The 19,648-nt window shown below is 39.6% G+C and overlaps 2 protein-coding genes across 2 annotated transcripts; one reads left to right on the plus strand and one right to left on the minus strand.

Annotated features, from left to right (window-relative positions):
• Positions 1-2,699: 2,699 nt before the first annotated feature.
• Positions 2,700-10,854, minus strand: LOC134754024 (uncharacterized). The gene is made up of 8 exons (XM_063690086.1): positions 10,619-10,854; positions 10,140-10,436; positions 9,241-9,390; positions 8,279-8,367; positions 7,653-7,772; positions 5,543-5,644; positions 3,229-3,298; positions 2,700-2,999 (listed from the first exon to the last, which is right to left on the minus strand). The coding sequence occupies exons 1-8, from the start codon at positions 10,739-10,741 to the stop codon at positions 2,823-2,825; spliced, it is 1,128 nt and encodes a 375-aa protein (XP_063546156.1). The 5' UTR covers positions 10,742-10,854; the 3' UTR covers positions 2,700-2,822.
• Positions 10,855-11,110: 256 nt separating this feature from the next.
• On the plus strand, positions 11,111-16,998 carry LOC134753855 (iron-sulfur cluster transfer protein NUBPL). The gene is made up of 5 exons (XM_063689798.1): positions 11,111-11,316; positions 11,899-12,070; positions 12,930-13,095; positions 15,994-16,178; positions 16,608-16,998. Exons 1-5 carry the CDS (start codon positions 11,254-11,256, stop codon positions 16,973-16,975), a joined length of 954 nt encoding a protein of 317 aa, XP_063545868.1. The 5' UTR covers positions 11,111-11,253; the 3' UTR covers positions 16,976-16,998.
• The last annotated feature ends 2,650 nt before the right edge of the window (positions 16,999-19,648 follow it).

The following is a 19,648-nucleotide window of genomic DNA, read 5'->3' on the forward strand; positions in this document are numbered from 1 at the left end:
AAATGATGCTCGGAAGAAAATAATTCGTGCCATTCGTGGTATTATTTTATACAACGAAACGGGTTTGAAATTTAGTACTATAATTTAATCTTTAGCTTTTATAAGTAGATTTTATTAAATATTAGGCCGCGCTAAAATATTAACCGACTTTCAAAAAGAAGGACGTAGTACAATCGGATTAAGTTTCACCTCGAAATCCTTCCAAGGTTATGAAATTTGATATGTATGTTAATTAAAGGTCTCTTTTTTATGTCCACACTATTAGACATTTGGGGACCTCGAGGAATCGCAGCCATCTTGGAAAATGTGTACTATCCTGTAGAAATTTGCGTTTTACTCTAAATATACGTTCTCTATGAAAATATGGTGTAAGGCAACATTAAAGCTTATTAAATTCTACACAAAAAAGTCCTACATAACTTTGCGGAAAAAATACATCTTATTATAGAAAATAATAGCTGAATCCAGATTTAGCGCTTATACCCTTTCAGGGGATATTCTCTTAATATGAAACTTGGAGGAATATGAATTCCACTTTTGTCTATACATTTGTACACGTTCTACTCCAATATCAACATTTTACTCGACTGCGACTTAAACAGAAAGTAGGGTTATGAGTTTAAATACTGAAAATCAGTACACCCTGTAGCTCAGGATACTGGACAGATTTTTTTTAAATGACATATCGGTAGATTCCTCTTGCCCTTCACAACCTGTTTACACCTGTTTTATTAAAGAAAAATCAATACAGCCGCCTTGAGAGGACGCCGAATAGTAAATCATATTTTTACTTCTAGCGCCTAAACTATTGAGCGGATTTCAATAAAATAGACATCAGTAGATCCATAATTGGTACACGAGTGCTATTTATATATTTCACTCAATATATATAATATTGAGTAAAATATTTGTAAATTAGGATTTATGTAAGCGAATAATAACATCGATATCGATAAGTTAAGCGTAATGCCAGATATTGGGCCAACCTCAACAAGTTAATGATCAGTTATGTGTTAGAGAGAGCAAGCCTGATTTCGATTTGTTGTTATAGCGGCAACAGAAATACATCATCTGTGAAAATTTCAACTGTCTAGCTATCACGGTTCGTGAGATACAGCCTGGTGACAGACAGACGGACAGCGGAGTCTTAGTAATAGGGTCCCGTTTTTACCCTTTGGGTACAGAACCCTAACAACGAAATTCAAATGTTCCAATTAAGAAGGATGTCAGGGTATCATTAAAACAACCTGTATGTTCTAAATGTTCTAATAAACAAATAAAATAAAACAGTATATTACAGTGTGATGTAGATAGCTACAATGATTTACAGTTATTGCTCATGAATAGGCGGGTCCACACAGAACGCGGAGCAGACGCACTCCCGCCCGCTATGCCTCGGACGAGGCACGTTTCCACAGACCGAAATGCTTCGCGCGGCAATTCCCTCGCGAGGCGGCTCGTCCTGTGTGGACCCGCCTAATAGCACGAATGTTTGTCTTAATGCCAATCAACACGTATGTAGATATACAAAGAGATATTTTGTTCGTAATATTATTTATATATCGAATAACAATAGTCAATTCGTTTTGAATTGTATTAAAATTTGCCTTTAAGGCAAACCCGATAAGAGTCACTTTAATTTAAGCAACAAAACAAGCTTTTAACAATAACAACAGTATTTATACATAAAAATACGAAACGTGACACAAATGCGCTAAATAGCGGCAAAATTTACTTCATGGCTTACAGCCACAGTGACAAAATACCAGCTGACATTTCAAAAATTGTCCCCACAAATAATCTACTAAGTATGCTGTGTGCTGTTTTAAAACGAAAAGCTTAAACTTGAGAATTCGACCAAAAAAATCTACTCTGCCATTTGAAGTGTTAACTGAGACAGCTAAGTCTGGCTGCGGGGTAAGTGTCCTTCAGAATGTTTACACATTGATTAGTGTTTAGTGCAAGTTCATACATTTGTCACTATAATACCCCATCGCGTCCTATGATGGTCCCTATGACAGTTAATTTTTTATGGAGCTTTAATGTAACATTTCGGTATAAAAAAACGGTAAAAACCTATTTGTCGCTTGTCGATAAGGTTGATTTCTAATTGAAGCTATATGGAAATAGCGCCTTACTGACAAGCGACAATAAGTACCCTTTTGGTTGAAAATGCCACATTTTTTAAAATTAAGTCCAACTATAAGATACAGTCGACCATCATTCGACGCGAGAGGTATAAACACATGTCCCTATAGATAAATACCAAGGAAAGTCTGCAACGATTGTGTGCAATTGTTATTTTAAACGTCAAACTTCTATGAAATTATAACGTATAAATAACACTTGAACTGCGTGTGCTATCATAATCTTTGCAGACTTCACTTGGTATAACTCTAGTAAATGTATGAACTTGCAATAAACACTAGACAATGTGTAAACAGGCCCTAATGTGAAGACCAGCCAGCCGTATTTACCCCAGTGGCGGATTAACCACGTGGCAAAAGTAGCATATACCATGGGCCCCGCGCGTTTGTGGGCCCTGCGCACCTACGCGTTGTGGCCGTAAAAAACCAAAGTTTCACTTCGTCCGAAAAAAATAAAACAATGCATGGGCCCCATTATAGAATTTGCTACAGGCCCCGCGCTGGCTTAATCCAGCTTGATTGACTCAATGTTGTTTTGAAATGTTAGCAGATATTTCAATAGGTGATATTTCTCAAATGGGCCAAAGTAATTTAGTTTGAAATGGCCAGCACAACCTACTCTATTATTTTGAAATGTAGCTTAATTTGTCTACTTTGATAAATAGCTAGATTTCATTATTCGACCGTTTTAAAAGGCAGCGCAGTGAGTTCATTTGTGCCTGCCGACGCTGTGAAGTATGGGGATACGTCTGACAGATAGTTGCGTGGTATGAGTCCTATGAGAAGGGCGATCTTGGCTGCTATGGGCGCTTTCTCTTCGTCGTCTATTATCGTGTCCTGGTCCGGCATTACCTGGTGACAATTAAAAATAGAACACATGTTGTTAGGAGGTGGACATAGGAAATCTGTGATAAAACAACGCAACATAGATATGTTTGCGTTAGAATTGTCTCGATATGCAGTCAGCGATAACAACTTGTATCAAAAATTAAATTTTTGACAAAAACCTTATCGTATTTTTGCGCCGAGGAGATTTGAACTCCCGACCTTTCAATTTAAGGACTAAGGGTAGCTTAGGTACCTTATCAGCAACATGTTTCTGGATGAGCCCGTCGCCTCCGACGTAGAATGTGGAGAAGCCGTCATACCATCTAAAACAAATTATTATAAGCTTTAATAAAAGAAGAAATGACTTCACATAACGCACGACATCTATTTATGGTCTTTATGGGGGTCCACACAGAACGAGCCGTCTAGCGAGGAAATTGCCGCGCGAAGCAGCTCGATCGAAGGAGACGTGCCTCGCCCGAGGCAATGCGGCACTCCCAGGTAATAAAAAAGTGTGTTGAATCACATTTACAATTGACAAGTGAAACCTGTGTCGAAACGTCGGTAAATAAACGTAACAAAATAAATTCGCGGTAGACCCGATTGTAAATGTGATTTAATATGTGTTCAAAACGCGAGTTTTAAATGTTAAAAAAAAGTGTGAGCGTGTAATCTTTACGCGCTCAAGTCGCGCCTAAAGTTTTACTTCAAAAATATAACCTAGTCGACCCCTCTCTCCCAACAAATTATCTTACGTAATAAATGAATGGCGCCTTTCCGCGGGCCAGATTGGCAGAAATGGCAGTCTAGGGGGCCGTAGTTTAAAGGCTCCTGTTCTTTCCCTGGTTTCAAAAGACTTACTAAAGTAAGGAAGGACGCTAAGCACGAAGAATTTCTCATTACCTATCTCTATCCCTCGCGCATGCTGCCCCGCTCGCGCAGTAGCATTAACCGTCGGCATTAGAGGGACAGCGATATAATTATGCGCGTGCGATAGAATTAGGAACAGGCGGGTCGATGTACGAAGCACGGATGCTTAGCGGCCTTACTTTAGGGCAAAGATAGATATAACTCCGTAATAGATGGATACAGTCTAAGGAAAAAACGTGCCTCGAAAATCAAGAAAATTTGATTCTCGATCAGAGGGCGCTACTAGCTTTGGCCTACTGTCGTATAGATGGCGTTGACGGTTTCGTTTGTTATTTAACAATTTTTACGCATATCAGTGAAAGAACATGGGTCAAAATCATAAAAATAATTAATGCAAATAAAACAAAATCATTTATCCATATTTAAATACATTTTATCGTATTTTTATAAATCTTCATTTTTAGTTTTAAAGTGTGTCAATGCCAATAGATGGCAGTGAATTTACTGGGGTTACAAAATTTACTATGACAGTACCTCTCTAGTATAAGTTACTCTATGCTTTAGGGTCACCCACCACCTAGCGTCCTCTGAGTGTCAACGTCTAGTTAGCGCTATGGAAAGTGGCGTCGCTGCGCAGTTGCGCCAACGTTGCGTCGAGCAGCAGCCATAGAGTTGACTAGATGTCAACGCTCGGGAGACGCTGGTGTGTGGGGTGGCCCTTAGGCAGTGGCGTAGCGTGAACCAACCTATCCGGGTCACTATCAAATTGACCTTATTTGCTGACTGAGTATTCTACTTTCATGTCGTCGCAGCTGAATTGACTATATGCTGACTGTGTATTTAAATTTTATGTCATCTAGTTGAAATGGTCGTTTAGTTCAGCTGCGACGACATGAAAGTAGAATACTCAGTCAGCAAAAACACAGTTTAGCTGGATGGCTAAGAATTAGAATGAATAAGTAGCCAAACGTCTGAAAATATAAATAGTCCATATGATTAGAATATCTAATGACCCGAAAGTGAAATTAGTTAATTGACATAAACACAGAACGAGTTAATAGCAAAACGTCATGAAATAAAAACATAAATAAAATGCGTTTATTAGTCGCGCATAAACTCGAGAACCGCTGGACCGATTTAGCTAATTTTGGCATTGAAATGTTTGTATTAGACCGCAGAAGGTTTAGACAGTGTAAAACACGGAAAGATTGTAAGGAATATTAGCAATAAAAACATTACACAATCCAGACTTTTTGCTACTTGACTGTTTAGCGTTCATGTCTGTTTAGTAATTAAGACGTTGTAAGATACAAACGTGTTGCTACCGGACCTTTTAGCATTTGTGTCTATAAAGAAATAAAGACATACGAAGATAAAGATGTTTTGCTGCTAGATCATTTTAAATTGTTACGTTCTAAGATCCAGACGTTATGCCAAAGAGGCATTTAGCATTCATGTCTATGTAGTTACAAAGACATAACACAATCCAGACATTTCAGCTATATTGTCCTTTAGCGATAAGGTAAATTTGATAGTGACCCATCTAGCCGTGGGCGAAAACCACATCTGCGAGGCCCTTTTCAATGTGTTTTTCCAAGGTAATAAACAGGTTGGCTTTGCGAGGCCCCCCTAAGTGCGAGGCCGTGGGCGAACGCCCCATTCGCCCACGCCTAGCTACGCCACACCTAGTGACTTACAGCTCTTGATCAGCGAAGGCCTCCTTCATGTTCCACAGCTTGTATTTCCAGAACATGAAGAACACTTTGAACCCGGAGATGCCGCGCACCCGCCACCTCATCCTGAACATAATATACGATTAATTAATCTATGGATCGGACATTTGGTGTCAGTTTGAAGAGGACAATGGAGTGAATGGAGTTATAGTCTGCATTTTCTCACATAAATTTTTCGCCTAAGACGGTAATATGTTAAACAAAAGCCATTGTTCCTTTTGTTTGAGCGGTCGCCCATTGTGTACCATTGAGTCTGAGCGCGTGCCATTGTCAGAGACAATGGTACACAATGGGCGACCGCTCGCACATAAAGAACAATGGCTTTTATTTAACAGATTACCGTGTTAGGCGAAAAAATCATTTGAGAAGATGCAGAATATACCTAGTTATATTTTATGATGGAAGAATATTAATGTAACCACTTATATGCTTAGACAGGGATCGTGGGAATTTAAATCTATTGTTTTAAATGTCAAGGTCACTATTTTAATAATCAAATTTGACAGACGGCACACAATGGGTTAAGACGATAGTAGACGACCGCTTCTCCATACAAACTTAGTACCCATTTTCCTCTTTTCTGTATATTGAATACTGGATAGCATTATCCGTTGTCATAACTGTCTGCCTGCTTATTAAATAATTAAATTAAATGTTTGAGTTTAAACGAAATAGCATCCCCTATGCCTAGATTTTTTTAAATAGTACCTAAAGATGAAATGTGTCGTTTTTAAGCAAAAGATTCTCGCTTGCCATGGCAGGTTTTTCGTATAAAGATACAAGCAATTTTCGTGCTTAGGCGGTTGTCACACTGCCCCCGCGTCTCGTTGCGAGACGCGGATCAACGGACTCGCATGCGGAGACAACGCACCAACGTCCGAGTTTTCTCCGCATCTCCGTCCGGAGCTGCGATGCGCGACGTCCCGCGTTACTTCCGTCTCGCGTTCATTTCACATTCGAACGTTGTACAATCGAGTCATAAAACGCAGAAGACACCGGGTACATCCCTATTTACAAACCAGACCTATAAATGGGTCTTTTGCTAGAGATTACCAAGATTTAAGGCAACACGAAGAAAAAAATGTTAATTGCACCCGTATGTCAACCGCGTCATTTGATTATTTGCTAAGCAAAATTGGAGTGATTATTACTGGCGCGGACACAAATTTTCGACGTTATATTACGGCGGAAGAAAAGCTTTGGCTTACACTCAAGTAAGTAATAATCTACTAAACATATTAATAACGGGTCACTCACGTATTTTGAATGAATGAATGAATGAATATTTTTTATTTCGTGTAACACATGGACATTTTAATATGTTTAATATGTCTGTGTCTCACGGAAGTTTGGTTATTAATAATCTACTACTTCAATCTTTAATTATCCTATTTGCGTGGCGATGGACGGCAGTGTATAATGAATGCCTGAGATTCTGTGAGGCGATGGATGCTAGGTGCTCAACTGTTCCAACATAATTTGTCTGTCGGTCTATACTAATTTTATGTGATATTATTGTTGTTATAATTGTTGCTGTTTTATGTATTATTATTGCTGTTAGTTTTAAGTTTCGTGACGCATTGGTTCAACTGTAATGTCATGTAAACATTCTTATCAATAAAATAAAAAAAGGAATTCCATAAGGAATTTAGATTATGATTAAAACCGATACTATAAAACTAAATACATTTGGAATGAAATAAAAACAATATTTCGAATAAGTAGCATTGGACTTTCAATTTCAAAAATAAACTTATCGATTTCGATATCCATTGCGCCTACGTCCTTGCACTAAAATCCGTACGGCACTGCGGAGCTCGGTGTGACATACCCTGCGGCACGCACCGCGTCTCCGTCCGAGCGCGCGAGACGTCGTGCGTCTCGCACCTACGCGCGTCGAGGCGGAGCCAGTGTGTCGTAACATGCGATTTTTTTATACAAAATCAAGATTACATACAAAGTTAAAAAACACATCAACGGACGCCGCTGCGAGATCGGAGCAGTGTGACGACCGCCTTATGGTAAGCGACAATGTGGGACCTTTTGATTGAAAACGTCACAAATAACCACTAACTTGACAGTAGAGTCCTCCGGGTGCTGGGTTATCTTCATCACTTCGAGGCGCACGTACGCGAACTTGAGATGCCCCACGGTACGAAGCAACGCGATTTGTTTCACATAGTGTATTAGACCGCTGCAATAATAATACACATTGTTCCAAATAAATTTTGAATTGGCGAGTCCACACAGAACGAGCCGCCTCGCGAGGAAATTGCCGCGCGAAGCAGCTCGGACGGCGGGGACGTGCCTCGCCCGAGGCAATGCGGCCGAGGCACGTCTACACAAACAGAGCAAGTCGGACTTGCCCACCGAGGGTTCCGTACTTTTTTGTATTTGTTGTTATAGCGGCAACAGAAATACACATTATCTGTGAAAATTTCAATTGTCTAGCCATCACGGTTCATGAGATACAGCTTGGTGACACACAGACGGACAGCGGAGTCTTAGTAATAGGGTCCCGGTTTTACCCTTTGGGTACGGAACCCTAAAAATTAAAGTGTTTTAAACCAGTCAACTTTCAACGCAATGAGTTGGCAAAGTCAGCAGTGCAATAATGTATGATTTGAAAAATCCTGTGATTTTAGGTTTATGGCATTTCAAAGTGGCAGTGGATGCTTGATGTTTTGACCGAATACATACACGGTGGTCATTCCTCTGATGTTGTTGACAAAAATCAGATTGGGATGGTATATGGAGTAGTCCAGCGGCTTAATGAAGAGCTTGGGCATCTGCAAAAAAAAGGTTGTGAAAAAAAAACTATTAGCCAGGTCCACACATAGCAAGCATACGCGCGAGGCAATTTCCTCGCGCACAAAACGGCCAGTGTAGACGTGCCTCGGCCGAGGCGGCGCGCGCGAGGCACGTCTAAAATGTCGATACAACACGCGCGCCTCGGCCGAGGCACGTCTACACTGGCACTGGCCGTTTAGTGCGCGAGGAAATTGCCTCGCGCGTATGCTCGATATGTGTGGACCCGGCTGCAAAGCTGCGTACGCATTTGAGCGGCTCGGCCCGAGGCATGCTCGCCCCGAGCGGCGAGATGCGCGTGCTGATGTGTTTATGACAGAGTGACACATAATATCAACAAACCAATACTATGTGTCACTCTGTAAAAGTTATTTTTGAGGTGGAATAAAGAGGATTTGTATTGTATTGTATTAAAAACTGAAATAAATGTCATATACCAAAGAAAAAGCGACCAAGGCTAGAACCGAACCCGCATCCTCTGCAATCGTGGAAGATACCTAAAACCACTCAGCCACTTGACCTGGGTCAGTGTGGCATGGGTCGAATTTTCTCTAGTGTATGCATTTCCTTATAGCTTACCAATATTACTTTTAAGGATTTGCCACACTGGATGCGTTCTGCAGTCAGCGGTCAAGTCAAACCCGCATTATGTATGAACAACATTGACAGCAACCTTTGAAGTTGAAGTTTTACCTGACCGCCTCCCGCTGAACACATCCAGTGCGGCAAATCCTTTATGGTACAGTACCTACATGGTCATAGATGCCTCAGATCACGACCATAGTACTAAACTTGCAGTGTTCTGAGGACTAAGTAAAAGCCATTTATTAAAGTAAAAAAGGGATACAACTTACAGTGTCCGACAACACATGGAACACCTTAGCGAGCTGCTCCTCGCTGGGCTTCCCTTCTCTGTCTTGTTCGGAGGGTGCGGGTGCTGGGGTGCCTCCCGTGCTGTACACGGCATTGTACTCGAAGGTGGAGAGGCAAGTTGGTTGCAGTGACTGGAGGATATTTCGTTATATAAAAATACAGTGCATTATGAAGTGTTTACTCATAAAATGCTACAATTAGGGCAGCACAACTGAGTTGTATTTTATACTATTAGATAATGTGACAATTATCTTCAGTCTAATGAGAGAAAATAACAACAAGAAATAGTTAATTTCATTGTAGTTTTACACATATGTAAAATGTATAATTGTTGGTGTAATAAAGAATATTTTACTTAATTTCATACTAAATACATGGGACAACATGAGATTGGTGGTTAAATGAAAGAAAACCTAGATTGCATTAGAGATGGACCGAATATGGACTTTGCCGAATAGAAATATTTGGCCAGATATTCGGTTCGGTATGGGCTGAACCGAATATTCGGCCAAATATTCGGTTGGGCCTAAAACGCTGAAACTAAGTTCATACAGGTCCACGGTCTGAACTCATAATGTGTTTTTGACCCTTCTCTTCCCGACCGACCGGGAATATTTATGAAAAGAAACGGAAACTACTCATACCGTATCGCGAAGTGCATCCGCACTAACTACAGACACCCTAAAAAAAATTAAATATTCGGCAGTTCCGACCAAATTATTCCGCCGAATATGAACATTGAAATATATGCAGAATTATCCAATATTTGGCCCATCTCTATATTGCATCATGTAAACAAGTTTTGTAATGATATGCATCATGTACATAATATTATCTGCCAATCTATGTTTACAATAATAAAATAACTGAATGAACTCACCTCTACATCTTCAAATTTGGATAAATCTATATTTCTAATACTATCATGTGTGTCATTAAACTCAAAAGGTAAGGTCTTCTCCACATAGTCATCCGACGTCAGCCCCAGAGACCTCACAGCTATGCCGTCTTTATAGCAGCTCAGTGAGTTGTACCCATCCCGGTCGGGTCGCTCCTCGCGGTAACCTCGGAGCGAAGCCGCCGTGGTCAGTTCGTGAATGTAAACATTGTCTATATTCGAGTCTACGGCACATCTTGACGGCACTGGACAACTCGAGATGCGCCGGCGATGGAGGAACTGCGAAATTGTGACACACCCTCTAATTGAGTCAATGTCAAGAAAATTCCTATATGGCACATGATAAAAATAACGTGGTTATACACGTAATATACAATTATTTACATCAATTTTAAAGTAAATTATAGTCTATTGTTTAATTAAGAAATTTATTTATAATAAATATATTGTAATATACTCACATCTTCCAGAAATTGTGACCGCACGGGGATTTTTCTAGACAATCGGCTGGAATGATTTTTTGTAGAAACAATACCGTTTATAGGTGAGATTTTGTGGGAAAACGTGCGCAAACATAGCGCCATTTTCACATCGATCGTTTATTCACTTACTAGCACGAGAAATTCGATAATTGTTCGAAAATGTGTCGTAGAAAAATCCGACATATCGCATAAACACATGACAGATGTTCTCTTTTCTTAATTTTAGAATTATCGTATGTAGCGTTGGAATCAGCCATACAGCCACTTGAGTTTTATAAATATTAATATCGTAAATTGATATGAATATCATGAAAATTAAACCTTGATGCGCATTGATAAAAGAATTGAATTAAAATTATAAGTTTACTTATAATTATAAAGGCATGTTAAGCGTTTTGTAACATTTTAAACATGACTGCGTTCCGTTTCACATTTGCGTCAGCGAGCAAGCACTTCAGAGCGAGCAGTCAGTCAAGTGTCAGCTGAGCGCTAGCAATCGTAGCAACCAAACTAATACAAATTTTAACGTATTTCTACGATTTTAATTGTAACACATTAAATAGCGCGTAATTAGAGTTATATATATTTAATCCCGTGTACGATCTCTTCAAACCATGAACGTGCAACGAGTTTTCCAGCGATTACACGGGCAACTATTGATCTCTAATACCTACAGCGTAATACTTTTGTTTTTTCTTTATTATATCACTGATAAATATGTGAATTTGCTTTTTATCACTGCTAGCGAGTCCGAAGTACTACATAATTATGATTGTAGCTTCCTAAGACCTTACTTTGACTGGTAGACTGATGCCAAATGATCCCACTTACATTGAAAGCAGATAAATCTGGATTTAACTATGTATCTTCCAGCATCCTGTTCATATATAATGGTAGAGCATGTGTCTATACAAATGGTTCATTATTCACTTGTACTTTAAAACTTACTAGTTAAAGGTGATAAAAATTAACATTAATATAGGTATAGTCGTTCGTTTTGTAGCTGGCCCAGAACGGCTAATCCTTTGTCTATTGTTAAGTAAAACCGCACGTAATTGGCGTATAATTCTAATTGGCATCTGAGTACGGGCTAGTAAAAAAAAACAGTGCAGCGAAGCAAACACACTCGCGGCTGCAATGCCTCGGGTGAGGCACATGTCCAACTCTCCACCGACCGAGCTGCTTCGCGCGGCAATTTCCAAGCGAGGCTGCTTGCTAATATTGTACCCATTAAAACCAAAGTAATTCTTTCCCTCCAGTCTCTCTCCTGCTTCAGCCAAACACGTCTGAAGCACAGCAAAAATGATCTGGAACAGCACAAAGCCAAGGTGATGGCGCGCGGGTTGCCGGAGAAGAAGGCTCTGCCGGGCGTGAAGAGCATCATTCTGGTGGCCTCGGGGAAGGGTGGTGTTGGGAAGACTACCACTGCCGGTGAGCATTTAAATACCACTATTCATTAGGAGTATTCATATTTGAAAAGTGAAAGGATTTGAAGGGTTTAAATTGACAGTGTAGGCCAGCGATACCGAACCTGCGGCCCGCCGGCCTTTTCTAGGTGGCCCGCCAGGTGATCAAGGTATAGATACCTAACCTTGCCATGCCAACGTCACCTTTAAGCAAATTCATCTTGCGGCCCGCGCGGCCAATCTTTTTGTTTCTCATAAAAAAAAGGTTGAGTATGGCTGGCCTAGGTGTTCATTTGGATTATTTGAATTTCAGGTTAGTTGGGAGGTCAGTTAATTTTTTTCACCAGAACCATGTGATTCAGTTATTCTGCCAATGAATACGCAAACGACTCGTGCTCGTGATTTCGTGGTTGGTCCCATAGTAAAAGCTGCTCAGTATAATCCTAAAACCTCCCTGGCAACGGGAATGCACTTATTTTTTAGCCACCCTGTATACGTCTATCACAAAATGATAGCCATGTCAAAAATCATGATGTGATTTGATTGTCGAAATTAAATTATCGTGAGACATGTTTCAAAATATTTAGATCAGTACGGTTTCACTCACTATTATTTTTCACGCGACGAGGCGGGTGGCGCGGGCAGTGCACGACGTACAGTCGCCATCAGATATATCTGAGCGGTCAAAGCTCTCACAAATATCTGAACACGCCTCTATTGTCAAGGCGTTAGAGTGCGTGTTCAGATATTGTGAACACCTCGGGCGCTCCGATAGATCTGATGGTGACTGTACAACCGCCGCGGACACTCGTGCCTGATTAAGGATTCCCGAAGTATCCGAAACATGTTTTTTTTTTTTAATGATGATTTGTTTGTGTTTTCAGTGAATCTCGCCTGCGCTATGAAAGTGATAGAGCCGGACAAGGACATAGGGCTCCTGGACGCGGACGTATTCGGGCCCTCGGTGCCGCTCATGATGAACATCGGTGGCGAGCCCATGCTGAACGACGACCATCTCATAGAGCCGCTGCTCAACTACGGAGTCAAATGGTGGGTACAGATTAGGCTAATCGTCAACGACTGGCCACTGTTTAATAACTGGGCACTGTTTGATAACTGGACACTTGTTTAATTACTGGCCACAGTGGCCGCTGTTTAATAACTGGTCACTGTTTGATAACTAAAACATAAAAAGGTTTCAAGATGTCTGCTAATTTATTAAATGCCGCCCAACCCAGCTGGATTCTCCTGGAGATCTCCTTCTGCTGGTGTGTTTTGTCAAATGATAGATCTCTATTCACCTATTAATAAAATACATTTTAGTATAAGGTGTCAATAACTGGCCATTCTTCAATAACTAGCCACCTTACGCTAAAATGAATTTTGTTTATAGGTGAATAGAATTCATTTTTGGTATGAGGTGGCCAGTGATTAAACAGTGGCCAGTAATTGACGGTTTAATTGTCTGGATTGAACGAACTACATTAGAACCCGTTTAAGATGATTCTTAGGGGACCTAGCAAAAAACGCGTCTTAAACGGGAAATCGTGTTAAACGTGGAAAAAAAAGTTTGTTTATTTAGCATGGAAGACACAACAAAGATTATAAATCAACATTAGGGTACACAATTTTACTTACATAATTGTAGTATTTTGCGATAAATAAATTCTGTTTATGTTGATATTAAATAACAATGTAATTTCTGTTTTACTTAAAGTAATTATCTATTTTAGTTAGCTTTTAATATGAGTTCTGAATGATTCACGGTTAGTTTCACTAGACTTATATTGACCGGGATATAGACCGTGATTACCTTTTTTATTGTTTCACGGTCTATATCCTGGTCAATATGAGTCTAGCTTTTAATATGGTTACTTTTTCTTGCAGTGATAATGCTTTTCTTTTAATTTTTGAAATCACTGAACTAACTCTAACACGAATGAAGGTAAGAATTTAATAACACATCAATTGAAACTTAAAACAAATCAAAACACCGTAGCGATGATAATGAGCGAATAAAATCTAAATGGGCCCACTGGGCACTGACTATCAATCCGCCGGACGATATCGGCCTGTCAGTTGTTCGGAACTGTCAAATTTTTGTTCTGACAGGCCGATATCGTCCGGCGCACTGATAGTCAGTGGGCCCCTTAACTGTAGCTAGGGTACGAACCAATGAGGGCTAACGCGTATGAATTCGCCGCTAGGGGCGCTAGTGTAGATGGTGGTCTTTTCCATAGTTCGAAATGTCAAATGTCACTTCAATGACTGACAGCTGTTCTTTAGTCTTTTGGACCACCATCAACAGAGGCGCTAACTGGTGAGCAAAAAACGATGGCCCTCATTAGCCGATCGCTTAGTCAGGGCTACAAACTTCTCTGGACAGGCGGAGGTGTCGCGGGAGTCGCGTCACCTTGCGTAATATTAGTACGGCATGGTTACTTGTTTAGTTCCAATCATAAAGGAAGGAATTGAAAGATTTACACGCTTCTGGTTAGCATCCTAAGAAGGACCGGTGTTCCGAAAGTTATACCTAAGTTCGAGTCTTGCAGGAGGCGGTAAATATTTCCATTTTTCCTATAATCCTTTGATCGTTTTATATCATAAACACAAACATCACTCAAACGCCAAGGTCCAAGGCGCGCAAGGTAGAATCGAAAGTGTGAAGGTTACTTTGGCAGCGTCCGCCATACCTATAGACGTCCTTGGCGTTATAGGCACTACTAATAGTAACGACGACTTTAGGCCCCATTCGCACGAGAGCTTAAAAAGCGTTGCGTGTTTGACGCACCCATAAGTAAGAGCGAGAAAGAGATATCGCTGGGTGCGTCGCACACGCAACGCTTTTTAAGCTCTCGTGCTTATGGGCCCTTAAGGTATTCTTGGCGTTAATATAAAAACCGGCAAAGTGCGAGTCGGACTCGCGCATGAAGGGTTCCGTACCATTACGCAAAAAATCACGTTTGTTGTATGGGAGCCCCACTTAAATATTTATTTTATTCTGTTTTTAGTATTTGCTGTAATAGTTAAGTTTTAGTAAAGTTCCTTAATCGTCTTAAATATAAATTCAACTCCTTCGTTGGTGAAAATATAGAAAGTCTTCAGATGCGTAGAAAAAAAAGGGATATCACGTTCTTGTATAAGATTTTGAACAATATGGTTGACTCCGAATATTTTGTAAACAAATTGTCGTTTAGATTACAACCTTTCGTACCAGGTCCGCTTATTTGTTTTCTATTCCATTTAGTCGTAAAAGATATTCAAACAACAAGTATTTAGTAAGAGCATGTAGTACTTATAATAAGAAATATTTACATATAGACATGTTTCACTTAAATCCCCGTAAATTTGTATCTGCAATGAAAGCATCAAATAAGCAAACAAATGATGACAATAATAATAATAAAAAAAAACACTAAACAATGAGCACTAATTTTTATTTATTATTGTTTTCCATTTATTTTGTTACACTAGCAGCTCTTGGAGCTGATGCGTGTTAATGTAGTAAATCAGTTTAAAATTTCTTCTTCTTGCTCTTTTTTTTAAATATTGTCATTAATTTACTTGTTCATAAATTTTGTCATTAAATTGTATAATCTTAGTTTCAGTTTTAGTTTGTAATTGCCTTGTTAATTTACGAATGTGCATGTACTGCATGTTGTTTCTCTCAGAGCAATAATTGTGTTACCTATAAGTGGAAACTGTTCTGGCTGTTGTGTCAACTCAATTTACTATATGTGTAATTATATGCTGTTTGTTTCCCTTTGCAAAAAAAATAAAAATAGCGGCAACAGGAAAATTTCAATTGTCTTAACTATCACGGTTCATGATATACATTACAGCCTGGTGACAGACGGACGGACAGAGGAGTCTTAGTAATAGGGTCCCGTTTTTAGCCTTTGGGTACGGAACGCTAAAAATAACTATACCTAGATACATTTGTTTCAGCATGTCAATGGGCCTATTAGTTGCCGGTGAGAACGCAGTAGTATGGCGCGGGCTGATGGTGATGCAGGCTTTAGAACGTCTAACTCGGAACGTGGCGTGGGGCCCGCTCGACGTGCTAGTAGTCGACACCCCGCCCGGCACTGGGGACACGCACCTGTCGCTGGCACAGAACCTTCCCATTGATGGTCAGTATAGCTAGTAGGAACTTACACGCGTGTGGGGTCGATGTGCCAGTAGTTGACACCCCGCTCGGCACTGGGGACACGCATCTGTCGCTGGCACAGAACCTTCCCATTGATGGTCAGTAAAGCTAGTAGGAAGACATGCGTGTGGGGTCGATGTGCCAGTAGTTGACACCCCGCCCGGCACTGGGGACACGCACCTGTCGCTGGCACAGAACCTGCCCATTGATGGTCAGTAGCTAGTACGGACGTAGAGAAATTCAAATTTTCTATGGGAAGATAACACTTCGCGCCTACTTTTTTAAATTTCCCGCTCTTTTCTACTGACGGAAATTGCTTGCAATATACTTTGCAAATTAAATAAAAGATTCAAAAATTCCATCATCCATCTACTTAATCTACCATAACATAAACATAATTTACTTGTTCCAGGAGCCCTAATAGTAACCACACCGCAGTCGGCCGCCCTCCAAGTCACAAAACGGGGCGTGAACATGCTCGAAAAGCTGAAAGTACCCATCATAGGAATGGTAGAGAACATGTCACACGCAATATGCTCGAAATGCGGCGAGAGAAACTACATATTTGGCAACGAAACGAAAAAAACAGCTCAAGACATGGGCCTTGAGATAATCGAAAGTTTCGAAGTCGATCAAAGCATGTCAGAGTGTATCAACAGTGGAAAACCTGCCATATACGCACTCCCTGATAGCATACATGCAGAGAAGTATAGGCGGCTAGCGAATAAGGTGTTTAAATATGTGGAAACTAGGAAGGAGAAAGCTGAGGCTGAGCAATAGTTTTGAATAAAGTTATGCATGTTGATAGATGTGGTGTTTTTATTGGCTGGTATTTAACTGATCACGAGATATAGTAAAATTTAACACCAAAAAAATCATTTTACCACCAAAAATAATAAATGATCACCAAAATTAGAACTCCATTTTAATGTGAAATGATTACCAAATTTTTTACATTTTGCTATCCTTAAAACATAACACCAAAATAATCATTATTAACCCAAAAATTGTAAATGATCACCAAAATTAGAACTCCATTTTAATGTGAAATTATAACCAAAATTTAAAATTTTGCTATCCTAATAAAGCAACTGACTCCAAACTAATAAACCCAAAAATAGTAAATACCATCAAAATTTTAACCACATCTCGTTATCCCATTAAATTAACTAATCCGTCACCTTTTTTAGTAGCATTTCTTTTCTGTAACGGTCGCAGTTCTAACCTAACCCACTTTTCTAGTAGCATTTCGTTTCTGTAACGGTCGCAGTTCTAACCTAACCCACTTTTCTAGTAGCATTTCGTTTCTGTAAGGGTCGCAGTTCTAACCTAACCCACTTTTCTAGTAGCATTTCGTTTCTGTAAGGGTCGCAGTTCTAACCTAACCTTACCCACTTTTCTAATAGCATTTCGTTACTATATATATTTTAGTTTTTGCACTTGTACCCGTTAAACTGTTATAATATAATTGAGTCAAAACCGAACCTTCAGTTTCGGATTCGTACAAAAAATCCCGGTTCCGTCGGACACTAAATTACAATCAAGTAAAATGTATGAAACAAGGGTGTCTGAAGTGAAAATGAAAAAGCAATTATTAATGTAATTTTTATTCAGAACAAGTCGAGGATTCCAAACGGATCGAAGATTAAATCAAAATAATAAAAAAAATATAAAAATAAATATCATAATTATAGTCTTTTAATTGAAAATATATTTTTTTGTTTAAATCATATATTTTACGTTTATAATGTTACGTCGTGTGATGCCAACCCAGTTAAGTTATGGCTAATGGAATTATACCCACTTACATTAAAACTACTTATTTCATAAAGATTACATCTTTGAATTTTGATTATTTTTACCGCCGAGGAAGGTTGCTAAATAACGTGTAATTATAACTTTTAAAATATAATCTTTACAAAATAAGTAGTCGCTAGAGCTCTTACAACCTTAAATTTATACAATTGTTAAGGGTCCACACGATAAGTACAAAATATATATTTACAACATCACAACAGGGTATACGGAATGAAACATATTGCTAGATAAGGCTCGACAATTTATATAAAATGCCGACGCGCCGACTGTCTGACGCGCGCGCCGACATTTGCACGTGCACGCCGATTAGTTTTCGACGGCGGGCGACTTGGAATATCGCGTTCACTACAGTAAGTATTCAAAATAGCGCACTGCTACGGCGCGTCAAATACAAATATTAAAAAATGGCGAGTCTTATCGTTAACTACGTAAAGGGATCCCTCAGTCATTAAGCTTATATATAAACAATCCGATTACAAAATATCACTCGTTTGTGGAAAAAATCAGTTATAAATCAGTGTATGGAGCGTGGTTATGTGTGCGAATTACATTTAGCGTTATATTATTTAGCACCTACATATTGAATTAGATATTATGCCACATACTTAAACACCTGAACTATGTAAAAAATGAATATGAATTTATAAAAATTGGCAAATTAATTTAATAATGTGCTTATTGTGTCTGTTTCTAAACACCCCGAGAAGTGACCTAATCACTTACGCGCAGATTTCAATCAGACCAAGATCTCTAGCGGACCACTGAGATAACACACTTACAATATATACATATAATTAATAAAAACACTCGGGAATATATATAAGCACAGACCTTAGTGTTAAATGAACATCTACTTAAATGATTCCGAAGAGACAGAGCGTAAAAGTAAACTTAAGCAGGGAAGAGAAATATCCCATAATTACTAAGAAAATAACGGTGGAAAACCATATTAAGCAGGATGTACAAAAAATATCCCGCAATTCGCTTAGCTGTTTAATGTGTGTACTATATAAATTTTAATTTTAACGGTGTTTTTCGCAAAAATAATTAGACATACGCACACACCACCACAAAACTATGAAATACTGATAAAAACAAAAAAATAAGAAGGCTTCGCCTCCATGTAAGAAGACAAAATGACATGGCTGTGTAACAATAAGGTTGAGACCCAGTAATAATGGGGAGTATTCGGAAATTGTGGTCATCGTCAACTGTGCCCACATTATTATTGTCGTCTCGTTAATTAATAATAATTACCCGCGCGTCGGCTATTGAAAATAGAATCTTATTCTCTTAATATTACAGACGATTATGGAGCGCCGCCCGCGCGGGTTAGTCACAAAACATTAGGGAGCCGGCCGCGGCCGCATGATGGCCAGTACAATTCAAAATGTCTAAGATTAACGGCCCGGCCACGACTTTGCCCGACCAGCGGCGGCGGCGGCGGCAACCATAGGTGGGAACGACAGGTCCGATCGCTGTGTCTTGCTCCAACCTATGGCCGCCGCGCGATGTCGTGGCCGGGCCGTAAAACTCATATAATTTTACAGCCTAGGTTACATCCAACAATTCCTTTACGACGCAGTCTTGCGTTATTCTAAGCTATTGTTTCTTGAAACTATTCTGGACAAGGTG

This window comes from Cydia strobilella, chromosome Z, assembly GCF_947568885.1.
Source record: "Cydia strobilella chromosome Z, ilCydStro3.1, whole genome shotgun sequence".
NCBI classification, from domain to species: domain Eukaryota; kingdom Metazoa; phylum Arthropoda; class Insecta; order Lepidoptera; family Tortricidae; genus Cydia; species Cydia strobilella.